We start from the raw sequence: 17,581 nt of genomic DNA, 5'->3' as shown, positions 1-17,581 counted from the left end.
TTTGCTAAACTGAATAGGCTCACATATTGCGTTATTTGGTTTCCCGAGTGAGATTCAACCAAATGTTTATATATAGTCACAGAGTTATGAAATTTGAGCAGAGAAAACAAGTGAGATGTCAATAAAAAACAATGTATATTCCATTTTTGTAGGTTGTGGTTGCATTTAAGTGAACATATAATCTCTTATATTAGACCACACTTAAAGAGCCACTTACTGTTACAAAGGAGAAATTCTGTATCAGTTTCCTTTGTAGATTCTTAGTTTCTTCAGTGAAAATTAAAAAAGTTGGCTAGTATGTTGGTAACATCGCCAAACTCTTATCCTGTGAGTATGTAAACTCACTCACTGGGAGATGTGACACTGGAGGAAAAGTATTTGGCTGCCAACTTAATCCATTCCAGTGTCAGGATACCCTTTACATTCCAAGCATTACATTTGTTCTGTAAATAATCTCTGTAAGAGTGAAGGGAGACTCTGCTCCAACTGTGCAGCCTTAACCATTCAGCTACCTTGATCTTGTCCAGCTTGGTGAGCTACACAGGGATAACTGTGGAGTTATTTCTTTGGCAGGGTGTAAAAATGTTTCTGAAGAGGTATGTTTATTCTTCTGTTATGATAATTTCACAGATGAGAAGTAAGAAAGATGAAATGGAGTTTGACTTTGATAGTGTTCCAGTTGCAATGTACATCACTGTGGAGTGTGTTCCATCAACTTCAAGTGGGAATAAAATCAAAGCCTTGTAAACAGAGTGTGAAAAGCCTCCCAAGCAGTCTCATTACTAGGGGTGTCATATACTAGCACTCAGCCTCAGGCATTTTCATCAAAAATGAACATGGCTCTGATTGACTTAAAGAGCCCTTGATTTGGTAATGTCACAACTCATAGCCTTTTACTGAGTTTACCCTGCAACTGATACAGAAATCCTTAAGTCACTTTCCAGAACGTACCAACATTACTTCTGCAGCTTACTATCCTATGCTCCTTATAGTGATCAGGCAGCAAAGACTGCTCATGTGCTTAATGAATTACTTCTGCACCTCCATGCAGAGATGGGCATACCATGATTAAACAAGGAAACCGATTCATTACGTTGCTAAAATTTTCCATATTTTCAGGCTTGCTAGTATTTTTCACTAATAAAGCACATGTCTATACATGAATATGTAGGAGCACTTTGAGCTCTATAGTTTTCAAGAAATATTGCTGAAAAATGGGCATACAACCCATGCTTAGTCCATCTTTGGAGCTCATTTAACATACTTGTATGTAAACTACAGTTTCTAACAAGTTCCCAGGCAGCATTAGCAAACAAAACCCATAACGACTCTCAGGTTCTAGAGCCACAGCCAAGATGTACCAAAAGATGTACCAGAAAGATGTTTAAGTTTCTCATATAAGTCAAGAATTGTGAAATATCAGAAAACAGACAGAATATGAAGCTATGTAAGGCAGGGACTCTGCTATTTAACACAATTAACCTATTGTAGCAGTATATATGTAAAAATTCAAACTATACTGTGATCTCAAAGTGCTTTCTGAAAGAGAGTATAACAGATGGGGAAAATAAGGCACAGAAATAGACTTGCCCAGGCTCACACAGGAGGGCCAACAGTGAGAACTCAGGTCTCCTGATTCTCAACCTAGTACCTTATCGCATTGGTAATGGTTGTAGTAAAAAGGAAACATAGGAAAAGACATCTGAGACCAGTGTAGAACTACACATCAATGATGCAATAAAATTAGAATATAGAGGTTTTTAAAAGACCAAATTAGGCCTACTGCTTTAAAACACAACAATTATCACTCTAACTGCTTTTACTTAGTGTGTAATGCATTGAAGTAAAGACCATAATAACCCAGACATCCAAGAACACTGGCTAAATCAGTACACCTGAGACTGACCATTAACTTACATGCTGGATGTAGTGACTCAATGCAGTCAATAGATTTGCCCTGTTTAAAATAAGGTATGTGCTGATCCAGAAATGGAAGAGTGGGATTCTTCGTGGGATTCTCAGAGCAGGAAATGGTTAGCATTACTGACAGGCTGCAGATGTCAGGGATTTTGACAGCTCTGCTTTGATGCAGAATTTTGGACTTTACTGCTGATGTCATAGTTCAGATGATGTATCATGCTCCAGAAACCAGTTGTGGTCTAATGGACTTTGTTATTGTGGAAAATCTCCTTCAAAGCAATACCAGAGTAAATACCATATCTTAGGGCCCAATCCTGTTCCCACTGAAGTCAGTGGGAATTTTGTCATTTATTTGATCAGGCACAGAACAGAACCTTAACGTCAAATAGACACTTTTATTACTGGAGAAACCATGAGGTGTTTAACAGTGAAGATTTAGAAACTTATTAAAATTTTCATTCGCTGGTGAGAGGTGCCTTAGAAATAAGATCAGCAAACACTCAAATATGCTGGCGGGGACCAAAAGCTTCTGAATATACTGAAATAAGACATCAATAAAGGGAGCACTATTTTTTCATCCCTTTATTTGAAGGGACACATTCCTGTTGTTCCTGATGATCTTTGGCATTAGCATTAATGCTCAGAATTCTCCAAGGACACTCCCTAATGAAAATGGATCCACTGCTAAGATATCAACAGATTGATGTTTTGTTGTCTAAACAGTAAATTGGGTATTGCTAAAAAGATACCTGCAAATGTGGAGTTTTGTTTTGTTAAAGACCTTTCAAATAAACCTAATAAATCCAAGCTGAAAAAAAAAAAGAGGAAATTTCTTCATTAGTTTATTTTTCAGGGATGAGATTATTAAAACTTCATCAATAGTATGTTCTGATCATACAGACTCACAGGTTAGTTTTTCTGAGAGTATTTTAAGAAAGATCCACGTAAATACAAGATCAGTTTTTACAACTCTGTAATCTTCAGCTATTATGGGCCAGCTGCAATTTTTTGGATTGTAATTTCCAGCCACAAAGGAAGTACAGTGTAGTGGATAAGAGTATTACGACGAAAGAACAATATTAGTATTGTTAAGGAGGCTTTCTGTTAAAGACTTTCTCCAGTACCATAAAGCAACCTTCACATAAAATGTAGAAAATACATCAAATGATGATGTTGCAATTTTAAATAATTCTTCCTGCTTAGTTAGAGCAAAACGTAATAAATATATTGGGCCATATCCTGCTGGACTTTCTAAGTTTTTACCCAGGTTAAACTCCCACTGAATTCCACAAGCAATGCAAGTTTTTCTTGAGTAAGAACTGAATGAGGCCTGTAGAATTTGACCCTATAACATGTCATTTTATAGGGGAAGGCCAGGAAAGCAGCCTGAATTTAGAATTAGAGCTGGTCAGGAAATTTTTGATTATTTCATCAGAAAATGCTGATCCGTTGCAACTTTTCCTGGGAATGTATCAGTTTTGACTAATTTATCAGGTCCAGGATGGAATTTCTGCTCAAAACCAGAGAAAGAGATCCCAGAATAGCTGACGACCTGGTAATTAGGGCTACACATCTGGGATGTGGAAGTCCTAAATTCAAGTCCCTGCTCTGCCTGACTTGACCCTAGGTTTCTCACATTCTAGCTGAGTCCCTTAACCACCAGCTATCTTGGGTAGATGTTTCTATCAATCAAAACATTTTGAAAAGTCTGATATATCCCACTGAAGAACAGGAAAACATTTGAAATCTCAAAATTTTTTGCAGAACAAGAAAACCTTTTCCTGCCCAGCTCTAATGATAACAGATACTCAGTTCTATGACTATATGCTGCTCAGGACCAGCCTGAGGGACTCAGCCTTTTCCTGCCTACTCTTGAGCAAAGCTAAGTACAACCAGGAAACAGTGAGACCCTGGAGGGCATGAAAATTTCCAAGTGGAATAGAGGGTATGTGGAGAGAGTTTTGAGAAATCTCTGCCTGATATTTTTACACATTTATGTTGAACTATTACATGTCCTAGTTATCTATTTACTATAAAAGGGACTTCTCAGGAAAATAGTCAAAAGGCCGTGTGATTTTAGATTAGGGTTAAAAAAATAATAAAAAAACCCAACACTTCCCCAGCCTAACTAGTTTTCTTTTTCTGGAAATAGCCCTGTGAGCCCTGTAAATCCTAACCCTCAACAGTACTAAACAGATATCAACAATTATGATCAGGTGTGGGATATCCCACACAAGCAGCTGCCTGTGCTTGAACAGCCTTCAGGTATCTGGGGACATGGGTCCTTTCTGCCTTCTATAATTTTTCCTCTGCTCTTTCATTAGTATAACTTTAGTTAAGATGCGTAGAGGCCTTCATGCTCAGGTGTCCCCCAAAAAAGTGTTTAGTATTAATCAACATTTTCTTCATTCAAGACTGAATTTTACAGTTGTTTTCCTTTCATGAGTTTATTTGGGAGTATTGCAGTACTGTTTAGTCTTTACTGGTGGTTTTATATTGGATGTTTGTATTACTCATAATTATTTTAGGTTTTATTGGTCCCTGCTTGTTCTTTTAAAATAATTATCTACTCTAAAAATGAATACAGGAAACTTTCATTATCTGTATGGCTCAAAGCAAGGAGAATGCACCCTTTGGAATTTCAAGACACTTCTGAATTTCACATAACCATTGTTGAGATAATTGGGTTTACCACTAATAAAACTATTTTAGCATTGTCATCTATATGATTAGTAAAGAGACACTTTGGTCAGTTGGTTGTCTATTTAGGTTGCGAATTTGTGTGATGTGAGCCCTGGTCTCATCCTCAGGTATGGCAACAATACTCGGAACTATGCCGTGCGAGTTGGGGATTATCACACGCTGGTTCCTGAGGAGTATGAGGAGGAAATTGGAGTCCAACAGATCGTGCTGCACAAAGAATACAGGCCTGACAGCAACGACTATGACATTGCGCTAGTGAGGTTGCGGGGACCAGAAGAACAGTGTGCCAGATTCAGCACCCATGTCTTACCTGCATGTTTGCCACTGAGGCGAGAGCGGCCACAGAAAACTGCCCCCAGCTGTTACATCACTGGGTGGGGTGACACAGGTGAGAGTGATTTATATATTAATATACCCAAATTTTCCTCTGCCTCACCCACAACAAAGATTGACTATTTCTTAACCAGTTGTTCAATTTGCTATTTCTAATATGCAAGGTGGAATGACTGTACCAGGTTCCCTCATTTTAAAATAGGAGAAAAGCTTTTGTTTGCTTGTTCTCTCCCTCAGCCCCTCCATCATTATAGAGGAATAAAAGCACTAGTTTCTTTTAATTTAGTTTGTGCTTAAAAAAATAAAGAAGAGCGGAGCTGTCACTAACCTTGTCTCTTCACTCTCCCAGACTGTACAATGAATGACATTAAATGGTACTGTTAAATCATCCACTCACTCCTACAGCCTCCTATCAAATGGGAGCCCACATATTCACACCCCTTTAAAAACACAATACCAGCTCTGCCATATTTAGTCTTATTAAAGAGGACCAGAAATGCTTTTACTGATTTATTTAAATGACACCAGGATGTCAAATGAAAAATGGCCACAGCACGTATGTAATGGAGAATCAAGCGCACTTTCTTTCTCCTCTATTGCTGCCACTGCCATTTTCCAAATCCCAAATTTCAGCAGCTAGATTTGAGTGAAAAAGATCCTACTGAAGATGCAGGGGAGGCAAAGCACATTTACAATCAAACTTGGATAACTAGCAGGTCCTGTTACTTTATTGAGTGCGGATAGGAGTTTCTTCTCCAGAAGGCTCTGTTCCTTTGTAAATTAATAACCATGTTTTACTTTTATGTTTTTATTGGGTTCATGACAGTGCAAAAAGAAGCCAACTTTTTAATCCTTTAATCTTCTGACTCATTAAAATTGGCAAGAAAATGTGGTTAAATATCAGTTCTCTCTTTTTACATTAATTAATCTGTGTGCATGTATGCACACATATCTATGAGAGCATACTGAAAATACGGAGAACTAAAAACTGGGAAGAAAGGTTTTCAGTACTGTATATGTTTTACAAAAAAACCACACCTCTTAGTGTTTTATGTAATTCACTGTATAAGAGCTCTGAAATAGTACCACTAAATTTAGAACTTCTATTTAAATGGAAATACTAGCTACATCAAAACTTACTTTAAATGCAATAAATTACATCATTGCAACATTTACTGAGATTTTAAATGTTCTCTGCAATCAAGTTTGTTGTGCAAGGGTAATTAAGGATTTTTTTAAAAACAAAAAATGCTGCTGTTGTCACTTTTTTCAACTGAGAGAGAATCATGAGGCATGAGATGAGTTTTTATGATGTGTTACAGAAAAAATATTCAAATAACTTAAAATATGGAATCTTACTTGGAACCTCTACTTCTAAAGTGAAATAACCATTTGGGCTATTCCAAAAATTCAAACACATATATATTTACATAAAAAAAATCTTTTGCAATTATTGAATTTGAAGATTTGCCGCTACTTACTGCACCAAACATTCAAAAATGTTCAGCCTACACAACAATCTAGTTCCTTCTGAATGAACTTTATTAGAGACCAGTATTTTATTTTGACAAAAGGAGACTGAAAATATGTTGAAACAACACTGAGATTTGAGACAGAACTTTTGTTTAATTAAGTGTGATGTTTATGAAAGGTGCTAGACTGACAACTCTGAAGTCTGTTTATGCAGTGGCAGGGCTAACTTCTCTACCTTGTCTCTCAATTGTAACCTTGAGGAATCATTTCTTGGGAGAACAGGGTAGAATGGTCTCATTGACTTTAGTTTCTCAAGGAGACTTATCGCATAGTGATGGTAATTTTTTGTAAGAGCAGATTTATAGTTGGCTAACTGTTTACTAGGAACCAGACTGAAAGCATGAACTCCATTTGATATATTAACACCAAGTAGCTTGCTAGATGATAAAGACTTCTGATCATTACCAAATAAGGTGGCTTTGAACAGTGACCTAGAGATGAAAATCCCTTCTGCCAATAGCCGCATAGCCATTCAAACCATCTAAGAATAGCTTTCCCACTACATTTAAGTATTACATCATATATTTTTGTAGAATCAATTACCTAAAATGTAACCAAAAAATCCTGTCTTGTGAAGTATCTGTGATACAAGTGCTGCTAAACCAAATGTCTTTCTTATAATTTGCAGTCTTTTGAGGGAGTTGAGGTCTGATCCTTTTCACCTTTTTTAATTAATGCTGTAACACTGTATAGCAATATTTAAGTCACATTAATAAATGCAGTTAAATCATACCTGATTTGGTGATCATAAGTTTCTCAATACCAGTTATTTGGCCTTTCTTTACAGGAAGGGCCTATTCAAGAACATTGCAACAAGCTGCCATCCCCCTACTTCCTAAGAGACTCTGTGAAGAGCGTTATAAGCGAAGGTTCACAGGGAGGATGCTCTGTGCTGGAAACCTCCAAGAACAGAAACATGTGGACAGTTGTCAGGGAGACAGTGGTGGACCACTCATGTGTGAACGTCCAGGGGAAAGCTGGGTTGTGTATGGGGTTACTTCCTGGGGTTATGGCTGTGCAATCAAAGACTCTCCAGGTGTCTATACCAAAGTCTCATCCTTTGTACCCTGGATAAAAAGTGTGACCAAATTGTGATCATCCCGACTCAGAAACAGTAAGCATTAATAAAAGGAAGTTTCTGAGTCAGACGGGGCAGCTTGAACAGCACAGCCAATGCACAGCTGGGGCCCACACTGGGTGGGAAATGGACACATTCTTCTGTTTTGCATGTTTTTATTTTTGTTGAATCAAGGATGCATATTCACACTACTTGTACAGTTACAGATTAATGTGAAATTTCCTTCATGTTGAGCAAAAGTTTATATTTATATGGAAAAATGCAATATACATAAAGTTGGAGGGGAAAAGGGGCCAACATTTTACTCCAATATTGGATTGGGACAATTTGAGAGTTCAGTAGACTAGTTACTCCCCACGAGAAGACTGCACTGGCATTTATGCTTCAGGTTCCTCCCAGAATTACTTATAATCCTCACTTCCAGAGTAACCTATTTAGGTCAATGGTTGCCCCACTTAGAACTCCTCTAATTTAAAAAAAAGGCATTGTCCTTCTATTCTGTCTCATCTGTGTTTCAGGTATCAGCACAGCACAGGCTTTGCATGCACAGGTCACATTTGTCACTGGATCATTCTTAGTAACTCAGTAGGTCTACACCCTTCACTAGAGCAGTTTGATTGCAAGACCTGCCATTAATTATAACCCAATTCTTCAGAACAAATGTCCACACAGGTTAGTGTCCCCCACTCCCTGAATAATGCACAATGTCCAAGTACAACTGGTCAGTGCAGCAGGGTAGAGTAAAATTCCTGCAAATAAAGTGCCCTGTACACCTTCGTGTGCCAGATTAAAAAATAAAAGGGGGTGGGGGAGGTAGGGGCATATTTGAATTTCTGAAACACAGAGTATCTTCATTTAAGGAAATGCCAAAAAACAGGGCACATGCTATTTTTGGTGGGAATTACATTGTCCTATCCGCTACTAACTTTTGGATGCACCAAAAGCACTGCCCCAAAGGATACAGAATAAGCCAAAAATTTTCCTTGAATAAAAATGAAGGTTACTAACCTATAATAGGAGTTCTTTGAGATGGGTCTGCATATTCACACTTATAGGTACTCACTGCCTTGTGGTGCCTTACAGCAAACACCTCTTCCAACAGTGTCAGCTAGAGCAGTAGCACCTTAGAGACTAACCAATTTATTTGAGCATGAGCTTTCGTGAGCTACAGCTCACTTCATCAGATGCATACTGTGGAAACTGCAGAAGACATTATATACACAGAGATCATGAAACAATACCTCCTCCCACCCCACTCTCCTGCTGGTAATAGCTTATCTAAAGTGATCATTCTCCTTACAATGTGTATGATAATCAAGGTGGGCCATTTCCAGCAGAAATCCAGGTTTTCTCCCCCCCCCCCCAAACACACACACACAAACTCACTCTCCAGCTGGCAATAGCTCATCCAAACTGACCACTCTCCTTACAATATGTATGATAATCAAGGTGGGCCATTTCCAGCATAAATCCAAGTTTAACCAGAACATCAATGGGGGGTGGGGGTAGGAAAAAACAAGGGGAAATAGGCTACCTTGCATAGTGACTTAGCCACTCCCAGTCTCTATTTAAGCCTAAATTAATAGTATCCAATTTGCAAATGAATTCCAATTCAGCAGTTTCTCGCTGGAGTCTGGATTTGAAGTTTTTTTGTTTTAAGATAGCGACCTTCATGTCTGTAATTGCGTGACCAGAGAGATTGAAGTGTTCTCCGACTGGTTTATGAATGTTATAATTCTTGACATCTGATTTGTGTCCATTTATTCTTTTACGTAGAGACTGTCCAGTTTGACCAATGTACATGGCAGAGGGGCATTGCTGGCACATGATGGCATATATCACATTGGTGGATGTGTAGGTGAACGAGCCTCTGATAGTGTGGCTGATGTTATTAGGCCCTGTGATGGTGTCCCCTGAATAGATATGTGGGCACAGTTGGCAACAGGGTTTGTTGCAAGGATAGGTTCCTGGGTTAGTGGTTCTGTTGTGTGGTATGTGGTTGTTGGTGTGTATTTGCTTCAGTTTGGGGGCAAGGACTGGCCTGTAGGCAAGGACTGGCCTGTCTCCCAAGATTTGTGAGAGTGTTGGGTCATCCTTCAGGATAGGTTGTAGATCCTTAATAATGCATTGGAGGGGTTTTAGTTGGGGGCTGAAGGTGACGGCTAGTGGCGTTCTGTTATTTTCTTTGTTAGGCCTGTCCTGTAGTAGGTGATTTCTGGGAACTCTTCCGGCTCTATCAATCTGTTTCTTCACTTCCGCAGGTGGGTACTGTAGTTGTAAGAATGCTTGATAGAGATCTTGTAGGTGTTTGTCTCTGTCTGAGGGGTTGGAGCAAATGCGGTTTTATCGCAGAGCTTGTTACTCTGGCTGTTACTCTGAAGCTAGAGCAGTGTTTCCCAACCTGTGTGGCAGAACACACTGATGTGCCATCATGCTCAAACAGGTGTGCTGCAGAATTTTTTGAAAAAGTACATGTGAGGACATGGGGGAAAGCCACCTTCTAGTTGGCTGTCTCCCTCACTACCCTGCCTCCTCCAGGGACAGAGCAACCAATCAGAGCTCAATCTCCTGCTCCTGTGTGAGCAAGGGGTTCGCTTCTCTGTCCCTCCCCTTCCCTGCTGTAGCCACCAGGTGGGGGGAAGAGCCCATAGAGCTCGAGGTGTGTCGTGGCAAAGAAAATATTGGGAACCACTGAGCCAGAGTGCTCCTGTATCCCCCACCCCTCCCCTCAGCATCACAACACACTGAGAGCGAGGCTATAAGGGGTGGAGTGTCCTCACCACCTCAGTTCCTTCCACTGCAAAGCAAGAGACACGGAATAAAAAGGACTCTGTCAGAGAAGGGAAAGTAGGAAGCATGAATACACAAACCCATCTTGAACTCCAGATACACTTAAGTAACCTTCATTTCTTCTTTGAGTGGTTCTGCATATTCCCACTTACGGGATAGACTGATAAGCAGTGCTGAAACTAACCTGGAGGCAGAAACAAATTGCTAGTTGAATAGATTGAGGCACCCCCTTGCCAAATCTGGCATCCAGGCTAGAAGCCAAGTCCAGACCACAATGCCAGGTGAAAGTATACACCTAAGTCCAGGTTGCAGCTTTGCAAATTTCAGCATCTGCCACCTGCCTAAGGCAAAGGAAGTAGCCAGAGCTGTAATGAAATGCTGTTGGATTGCAGCAGGTACAGGGACTTTTGCCAATGTGTAGAACTCAGCAGTACATTGTTTAATCCACTGAGAACTACCTTGTCCTTATGAAAAGAAGTTAAAAATGTGAGTCAGCCACAAAAGCATTCAATTCACTTACTCTCCTGGCTGATGCAATGGCAATAATGAAAACCGCACAGGCAAACATGGCTGCTCAAGAGCAGACAGATTCAAAGTCCATTCATGCACACCCATTGTAGGTCCAGTCTGGCAGCTACATAATACCAATATCTGCAACATATTTTCTTGCAGATAGTTCATCCAATTCCTAATCAGCTTGTTCATATTACATTTATGACATGAGAAAAAAAATTAGAGCCCAAAGCCAAATGACTACAGGTTAGTCCTTTCAAATTCTAAGATTTTTCTTTTCACAATGCATGACTAAAAAATAATATAATAGCCAGTTTTCTTAGACCTCTACCCCCCAAAAAAATTCATTCACACCTGTGTTTCCTCAGCTGATTCTCTAATAAATACTACCCTCAAGACTAAAGAAACCTATGATTAAACACTATAAAAAGTATTTCACAGTGAAAAAAGCAACCCTTATTGTTGTGGCAATACAAGTATTAATGATGCAAGATTATAAATTAGTCCATAAGGAATAGTCACTACATTATTACATTGGCGTACTAACCTTTCTTTGTTAATGGTCTCAAAATTATTCAAGATAAACAAACACGAAACTTGTGCTATTTCCAGGATGCATGGGATGCCCATTAGGGCATTCTAAATTGTTATACACAAATATTTTCTTTGCTCATGACATCTTTGACAAACTATCACTTTTTAAAAGATGTAATGAAACCTCTGTAGGCCAAGGAACATTCAAGTGTGAAATGTGGCCATTCAGTGTCATCAAATTGCCAATGTGTGATTGTACAATATTGTGACAAGTAACTACTATTTAATAGTATGTGGTCCCTTCCCAACTCTGGAAATTCCAATTGTGACAATGTGTTGTGGCCTTTTGTGCACAAAATGCAATGCTTGTACTAATAGTTGATAGATGTGTAACTGTTACACTCATGTCTGTATGTGTCCATGTACACGTTCAGTTCTGTTACTATTATCCAATTTCACACCTTAGTTAGCATGCAAAAGAGTTGTGGCAATATTGTAGACTCCCTACATTGATTTAATTCTTATTCAGACGTGGCCCTCAATTTAATGGCAATGAATGTGTTTTAAAGGGCCATTCCCAATTTAAACATCTTGTTGGAATTGGTGCTATATTAGTATAATCAGGTGCGTTTATACAGTATTTGTACAACTTTCTGTAATTTTGCACTATTTGGAGAATATAAAACACTATGTTAGAAATGCAAATAAATATATTGGGTTCAACATCTGGAGAGCCTACTGTTATGTGAAACAATCACATGATGCAATCTAAAGTTATTAACATTTCATTGCTTATATACACAAATCTTTGTTGTTTAAAATAACTAAAGTGAATCTGCTAAATGAAAGGGAGGAAAATCTAACAAAAAAAAAAAAATCTGTGTCTTTAGAACCCTTGCCATACAAGGTGCATTGCTTTGAGAATTTTGTAGTGAAGTAGATTATAAAGCGCAATAAGCTAGGAAAGAAAGGTGTTGGGGTGGGGATGTGGAACTGTCTGATTTTTAGAACCCGGATCACCAAGAATCAGATTTGGAGAATTTAAGAAAAATCATGTAGCAGAGTAGTATCCATTTAGATTTCTTAGCAGTCCATTAGTTTTTGCTTACTGGGCTCTTTTCATGAGAAGCTTAACTTCAGTAATTAACTAGATCATCATTTCTCAAACTGGGGTCTGCATACCTGTGGGGCTCTGTGGGCCCTGATCAACTCCTCCCAGCACCTCCTGCACAGCCGTGGGAGGGAGGGGGAGGAGCAGGGATGGGGCACACTTAGGAGAGGGAAGAGGAGGGGCAGGGGACCTTGGGGAAAGCAGTGGGGGCAGGGCTTGGAGGTGAGCGGTGGGCTTGGGGGTCTGCAAAACATTTTCAATCAAAATGGGGATCCTCAGGTTGCTAGTCTGAGAACTGCTGAACTAGATTTTAAAAAGTTGCACTAAAACTTTTATCCAGACAACATGCCATTTTTATCTAAAGTAAATGGAGTTGTCTTATGTTTTACTACTTTATATTTTTTTCAGTGAACCTGTACAGTGTCAACTGGTATAATAAAAGCTGCCACATTTATTGGAACCCCTCTTCATAGGTAAAAGTCAGTGTATATAATCCAGTGAATAATTTATGTACAAACTTCAATATAGGAAGTGTGCCACACTATATTTAATCAGTTAACAATGGTATGAATTTTAATAGGCAGAAAAGTGTACTTTGAAGAATTTTGTGGATCAGTTTTCGCCAAAGCTTTTCCTATCCAGACAAGTTTTCCTTTAGGGAATCATCACTGAGTGGAATTTTCTTCTGGAATCTAGAATGAACCAGCTAAACAAGTCTTGATATATTGATAGAAATTAAGAAACAATACAGACCTGAGATAAATACCTCTGCCAATACAGGATTTCTAACTACAATATACTCTCCAATGTTTTGCACACTTTTGGTCTTACCATTTTCAACTCTGACTTAAAAATATTAGAACCTTGTCGCTATTAGTCCATTTCATAGCCATAATGCATCACTAGCGTAAGCAATGGTGGAAGCCACAGACAAGACTTGGGGCATTTTATCACAGTGGATGAGATTACAGGGACAAGCCTGAGATATGTATCCTACTTTCCATCATTACTTTTACTAGTGAGAATTACAGTGACAAAAGTTAGTTTACTTTGATGTATTCTAGTAAACACCCTTTGAGTCAACATTTCCCAGATTTCTGAAAGCTCACCCCTCAACAAAAATGAAACCATTCACTCTCCCCTTCAACACCCTCATGCATTGTTAAAGGCCAATAACTCAATTTATGTATTTTCCACCATGTGGGATGTACCCCACATTTTCAGAAACATTGCTTTAGGTCCAGCTGCATGTAGTATTTGAATCCCCCCCCCCAGCTTCTCCAACCCCTCAATGCTTTTTTTTATTCTATGCATTTTAATCTGTCAACATCCTTTCAGATATCATCAATTAGACACAGGCTTCTAGATACAGTTTCAGCAGTTCTGTACAAAGACGGACTATGTGCTTGTTGGTCCATGAGAGCATCTTTCAATATAAAGTTTATTTTAAACGTAACAGTGCTGTCATGAATTAAAACATTTTTCTTCTCAGTGATGAAGTGCAGAACCAGTGGTTGGAAAAATGTATGAGTCCTTGAATTATTTATACTCACCCACAGGCAAGGTTATTAGTGCTGTCACATTACAAGATAGCAGCCATAAAAATATCATTAGTTACGTTGACATCCAAGTGGAAAAAACATCTGATCAAGTTCTAGAGTTAGATATAAATATTTGTAAGCTGCTTGGAATCTTAAGACTAAATTTTCAGAGGGTATGAAAGCAGATGTTGGCTCTGAATAGCAGAGTAACCGCCACGGAAACTGTTAAAATGAAGACAAAAATGCTAATCAGTAATAAATGACTGTGAAGCCCACAGCTTGCAGAGTATCAGAAAGTTGCGGTTCTCAATTGTGAAATTTTACAAAACATTGAAACTGATATGTCATAAAATGTTGGACAGTAAAGATTTAGTAATAGTACTTGAGCCAGGAGGGCTTTATATAATTTTCAAGGACTGACTACCATAAATTCCAGACAACAGGTCCATGATGACTGAATGATTACATGTCTTAGTGTAACCAGTTGCAGGCCTAAGTGTCTTTTGGTATGAAAATCCCCAAATGCAAATAGAGTAAGAAAGCAATGTATTTACTTCCCTAAAATATATCAGCATTGTTCACAAATGTTAGAAAAAAAATTATTTCCTCCTCCAATCTGCATATTCTTTCCCCAAGCTCAATTATTTGCAATACCCCCCCCCCCATTTATAAACATCTACTCATCTCACCAGATCTTTGATTCAGACCAGACCTAACAGCATCCCATTAGCTTGCTATTACCCTGTAGTTTATACTTGCACTAAACAGAACACCCCTGCACAATACCTTCACCTGTTAGTTTTTAAATAGAACAGATTTGCTATTTACAAACCCCTAAAGCTTGCCTTTATTGAGGTGCTCAAGATTTCTCAGCCTGTGCTACATCTTAATACTGGTCACTGACAGCCCCTCTTAATAATCTTTACATTTGTACACCTATTTATCAAGGTATTTCTACATGAGAAGTTTGATGTGTTCTTCCTTAGATACATCCCTGTACTGTAGTTCTAGTCCCCCCCAAATGTTTTGCTGTAGGAGCTCAGCAAAAGCTGTCTCAGCCCCATTTCACTTCCACCACACTCCTTGCTTATGTTGCCTAGCTGTCTGGTTCCTGTCATAGGATGTGATACCTAGTCAAGCCGGTCATCTGTCCTGCATGTTCTAGTCCTACTCAAGAATTTGTCCCCATAGCACTTTCCAAATTTCTCCCAGAGCAGCTGCAGTTGGTACTTGACAGATCAAGTCCAAGGGCATCTTGCTTTCTCTCCTCTGCAGCAGCAACCCCTGGTGGAAGATGATTTCCTGGTTTCTTTGGCCACGGCTATACTTGTGAGTTAGAGTGCATTAAAGCAGCCCCTACCTCACAATGCGTCCACACTGGCAAGGCACATATAGTGCACTGACTCCATGGCTAGAGCGCTCCTGGTAATCCACCTCAGCGAGTGGAATAATGTTTGATGCACCCCCGCTGGAGCACCGCAGTGCCAGTGCGGGTGCCCTGGCCTATTAAGGTGCTCTGATCGGCCTCCAGAAGTGTCCCACAATGCCTGTTCTAGCCACTCTGGTCATCACTGAACTCTACTGCCCTGCCCTCAGGTGGCCAACCATCAAACCCACCCCTTAAATTTTCTGGGTATTTTGAAAATCCCCTTCCTGTTTGTTACAGCTGCTTGTTCAGGTGTTTTTTCCCCCACACATAGAGGCAGCTAAAAATGAGAACCTACCACCCCATGAATTGCTGCTTCTCTGTAGTTGGCCGCTGATCCAGCATCAGAATTGAAGGAGCCAGTATTGTCAGTGACGATGTTTTCTCCTTATATTTGCTTTTTTTTTTTTTGGCTAACAAATTGATGTTATGCTATCAGACAAAAAGTGATACTGACAGATGTTCAGCTCCTTTTCAATACACAACAGAGGTACACTTAGAACAAGTAGAAGACAGGCATATTCCACTAAATTAGTATAAAATTCTCATAATTATGCATTCACATGGTTCCAATTTACCCAGGACAGCGACATAACACTTTGGTAAACTCCGTGACCTGTTATCACGTGGGTGTAATTACAGTTTGGAAGAAATACCCATGGGAAGTAGTACTTCCCTCAGCACCCCTCCCCCGAAACGGACTAAGGAACAATTATTCAAAGTTTAATTATTGAAGATGAGGCATTCTACCCATTAACCATTTTAAATTTACCAATTTGGGTGTACAGTCCCAGCTCCAAGCTAGATAAACCATTTGTTTTAACACTATCATTTGTTCTGCTTAAGTACCATAGCTGTGCTTTAAGAACATTTATTCTCACGTGGAAGAACAAATGCTTTTAAGGGATTTGCTTAGAATACCAATGTTAGAGAGCATTCTATTTGGCCTAGCTCAGTTACATATTTTAAAAACAGTCTGACTGTGAAAAACTGAGTTCAAAACTCGTAATTAGGAATCCAAACAAACTTAACTGCTCTTCTGCTAAATTTAAAATAGCAAATTAACAGTGACACCAATGTTTAAAGCTCTTTTCTTTACGAAGTATTCGTGCATTGCTCAAATACAAAGTGATGAGTAGTAACTGAAGGACCACCAGTATTTATATGGCAGATGTGCTACTTTATAGAGCATACTTCGATAGCCTTTGGCAAAACTTTAAAAAACAGAAGTTAAATAACCAATAATTTGGTGTTTTCTGCTTTTCAAAAGGAACTACTGGAAAACATTTCAGTACAGTTGTATCTGTTCAACCAAGCTTTTCACTTATCTGCTGGGAAAATGCAGATATTCAAAAGAGTGCCTTTTAGTAAAAAGCACATCAGACATATGAATTAAAGCTATAAACTGTTCTTGCAAAGCCCCCATCCTGTTATGGGAATTTAAAAAAGGAAAATAGCAGCTCATTAAATCTAAAGACTTGCCAAACAAAGCATGACAAAACCCTGTTTCCTGAATTATTTAGGTGAACCTCCTTGAAATCTAAAAGAGAAATCCTTGACTATTTAAGAGCTTAACATTAGTTATCCTTTGATATGTTTCATATCTACGATAAGTTACAAGCAGCTAAGTATTCCTCTTCAGTTATTCAGTACCTACTAACTATGGACCTGGAATGGTGCTCAACTCTCGTTCAGGACTAGGGCTTTAATTACAATATTCTCATGGAAATCTGTTTAACCACCACACACCATATTCTTCCTGCCTTACGTCATTCTGTAAAGTTTCAAAATAACCTTGGCAGACATTGGCACATTCAGTTTTCTGGAAGTATCCTCTACAATGAGCTGCATTAGGTCAAGTTTACGCTATAAACTTTTGCTGACATAGCTACATCAGTGCGGTGTGATCTGAGAACATAGTTGTGCTGGCATAAGTCCCCACCAGAGACAGCAGCAAAACTATGCTTTTACCAGTATAAACTATACTGACATATCCATACTGGAACAGCAATCCTTGTGTAGACACGGCCCTACTTGGCAGTAATGCTAAAGAAAGAAAGAAAGAAAGAATGACACTTGCAATAAGAATATACAAGAAG

General features: G+C 39.0%; 1 protein-coding gene across 1 annotated transcript in view; it reads left to right on the top strand.

Moving 5' to 3' along the window:
- Positions 1–9,257, top strand: part of PRSS12 (serine protease 12) — a 62,699-nt gene extending 53,442 nt beyond the window's left edge. Inside the window, exons 12-13 of the mRNA XM_073340988.1 lie at positions 4,731–5,011; positions 7,277–9,257. Coding sequence (XP_073197089.1) covers positions 4,731–5,011; positions 7,277–7,584 — 589 coding nt within the window. The 3' untranslated portion in view covers positions 7,585–9,257. The remainder of the gene's footprint in view (positions 1–4,730; positions 5,012–7,276) is intronic.
- The last annotated feature ends 8,324 nt before the right edge of the window (positions 9,258–17,581 follow it).

The sequence above is a fragment of the Lepidochelys kempii genome, chromosome 4, assembly GCF_965140285.1.
Source record: "Lepidochelys kempii isolate rLepKem1 chromosome 4, rLepKem1.hap1, whole genome shotgun sequence".
Classification (NCBI taxonomy): domain Eukaryota; kingdom Metazoa; phylum Chordata; order Testudines; family Cheloniidae; genus Lepidochelys; species Lepidochelys kempii.
This window is presented reverse-complemented; position numbering and strand designations above follow the sequence as displayed.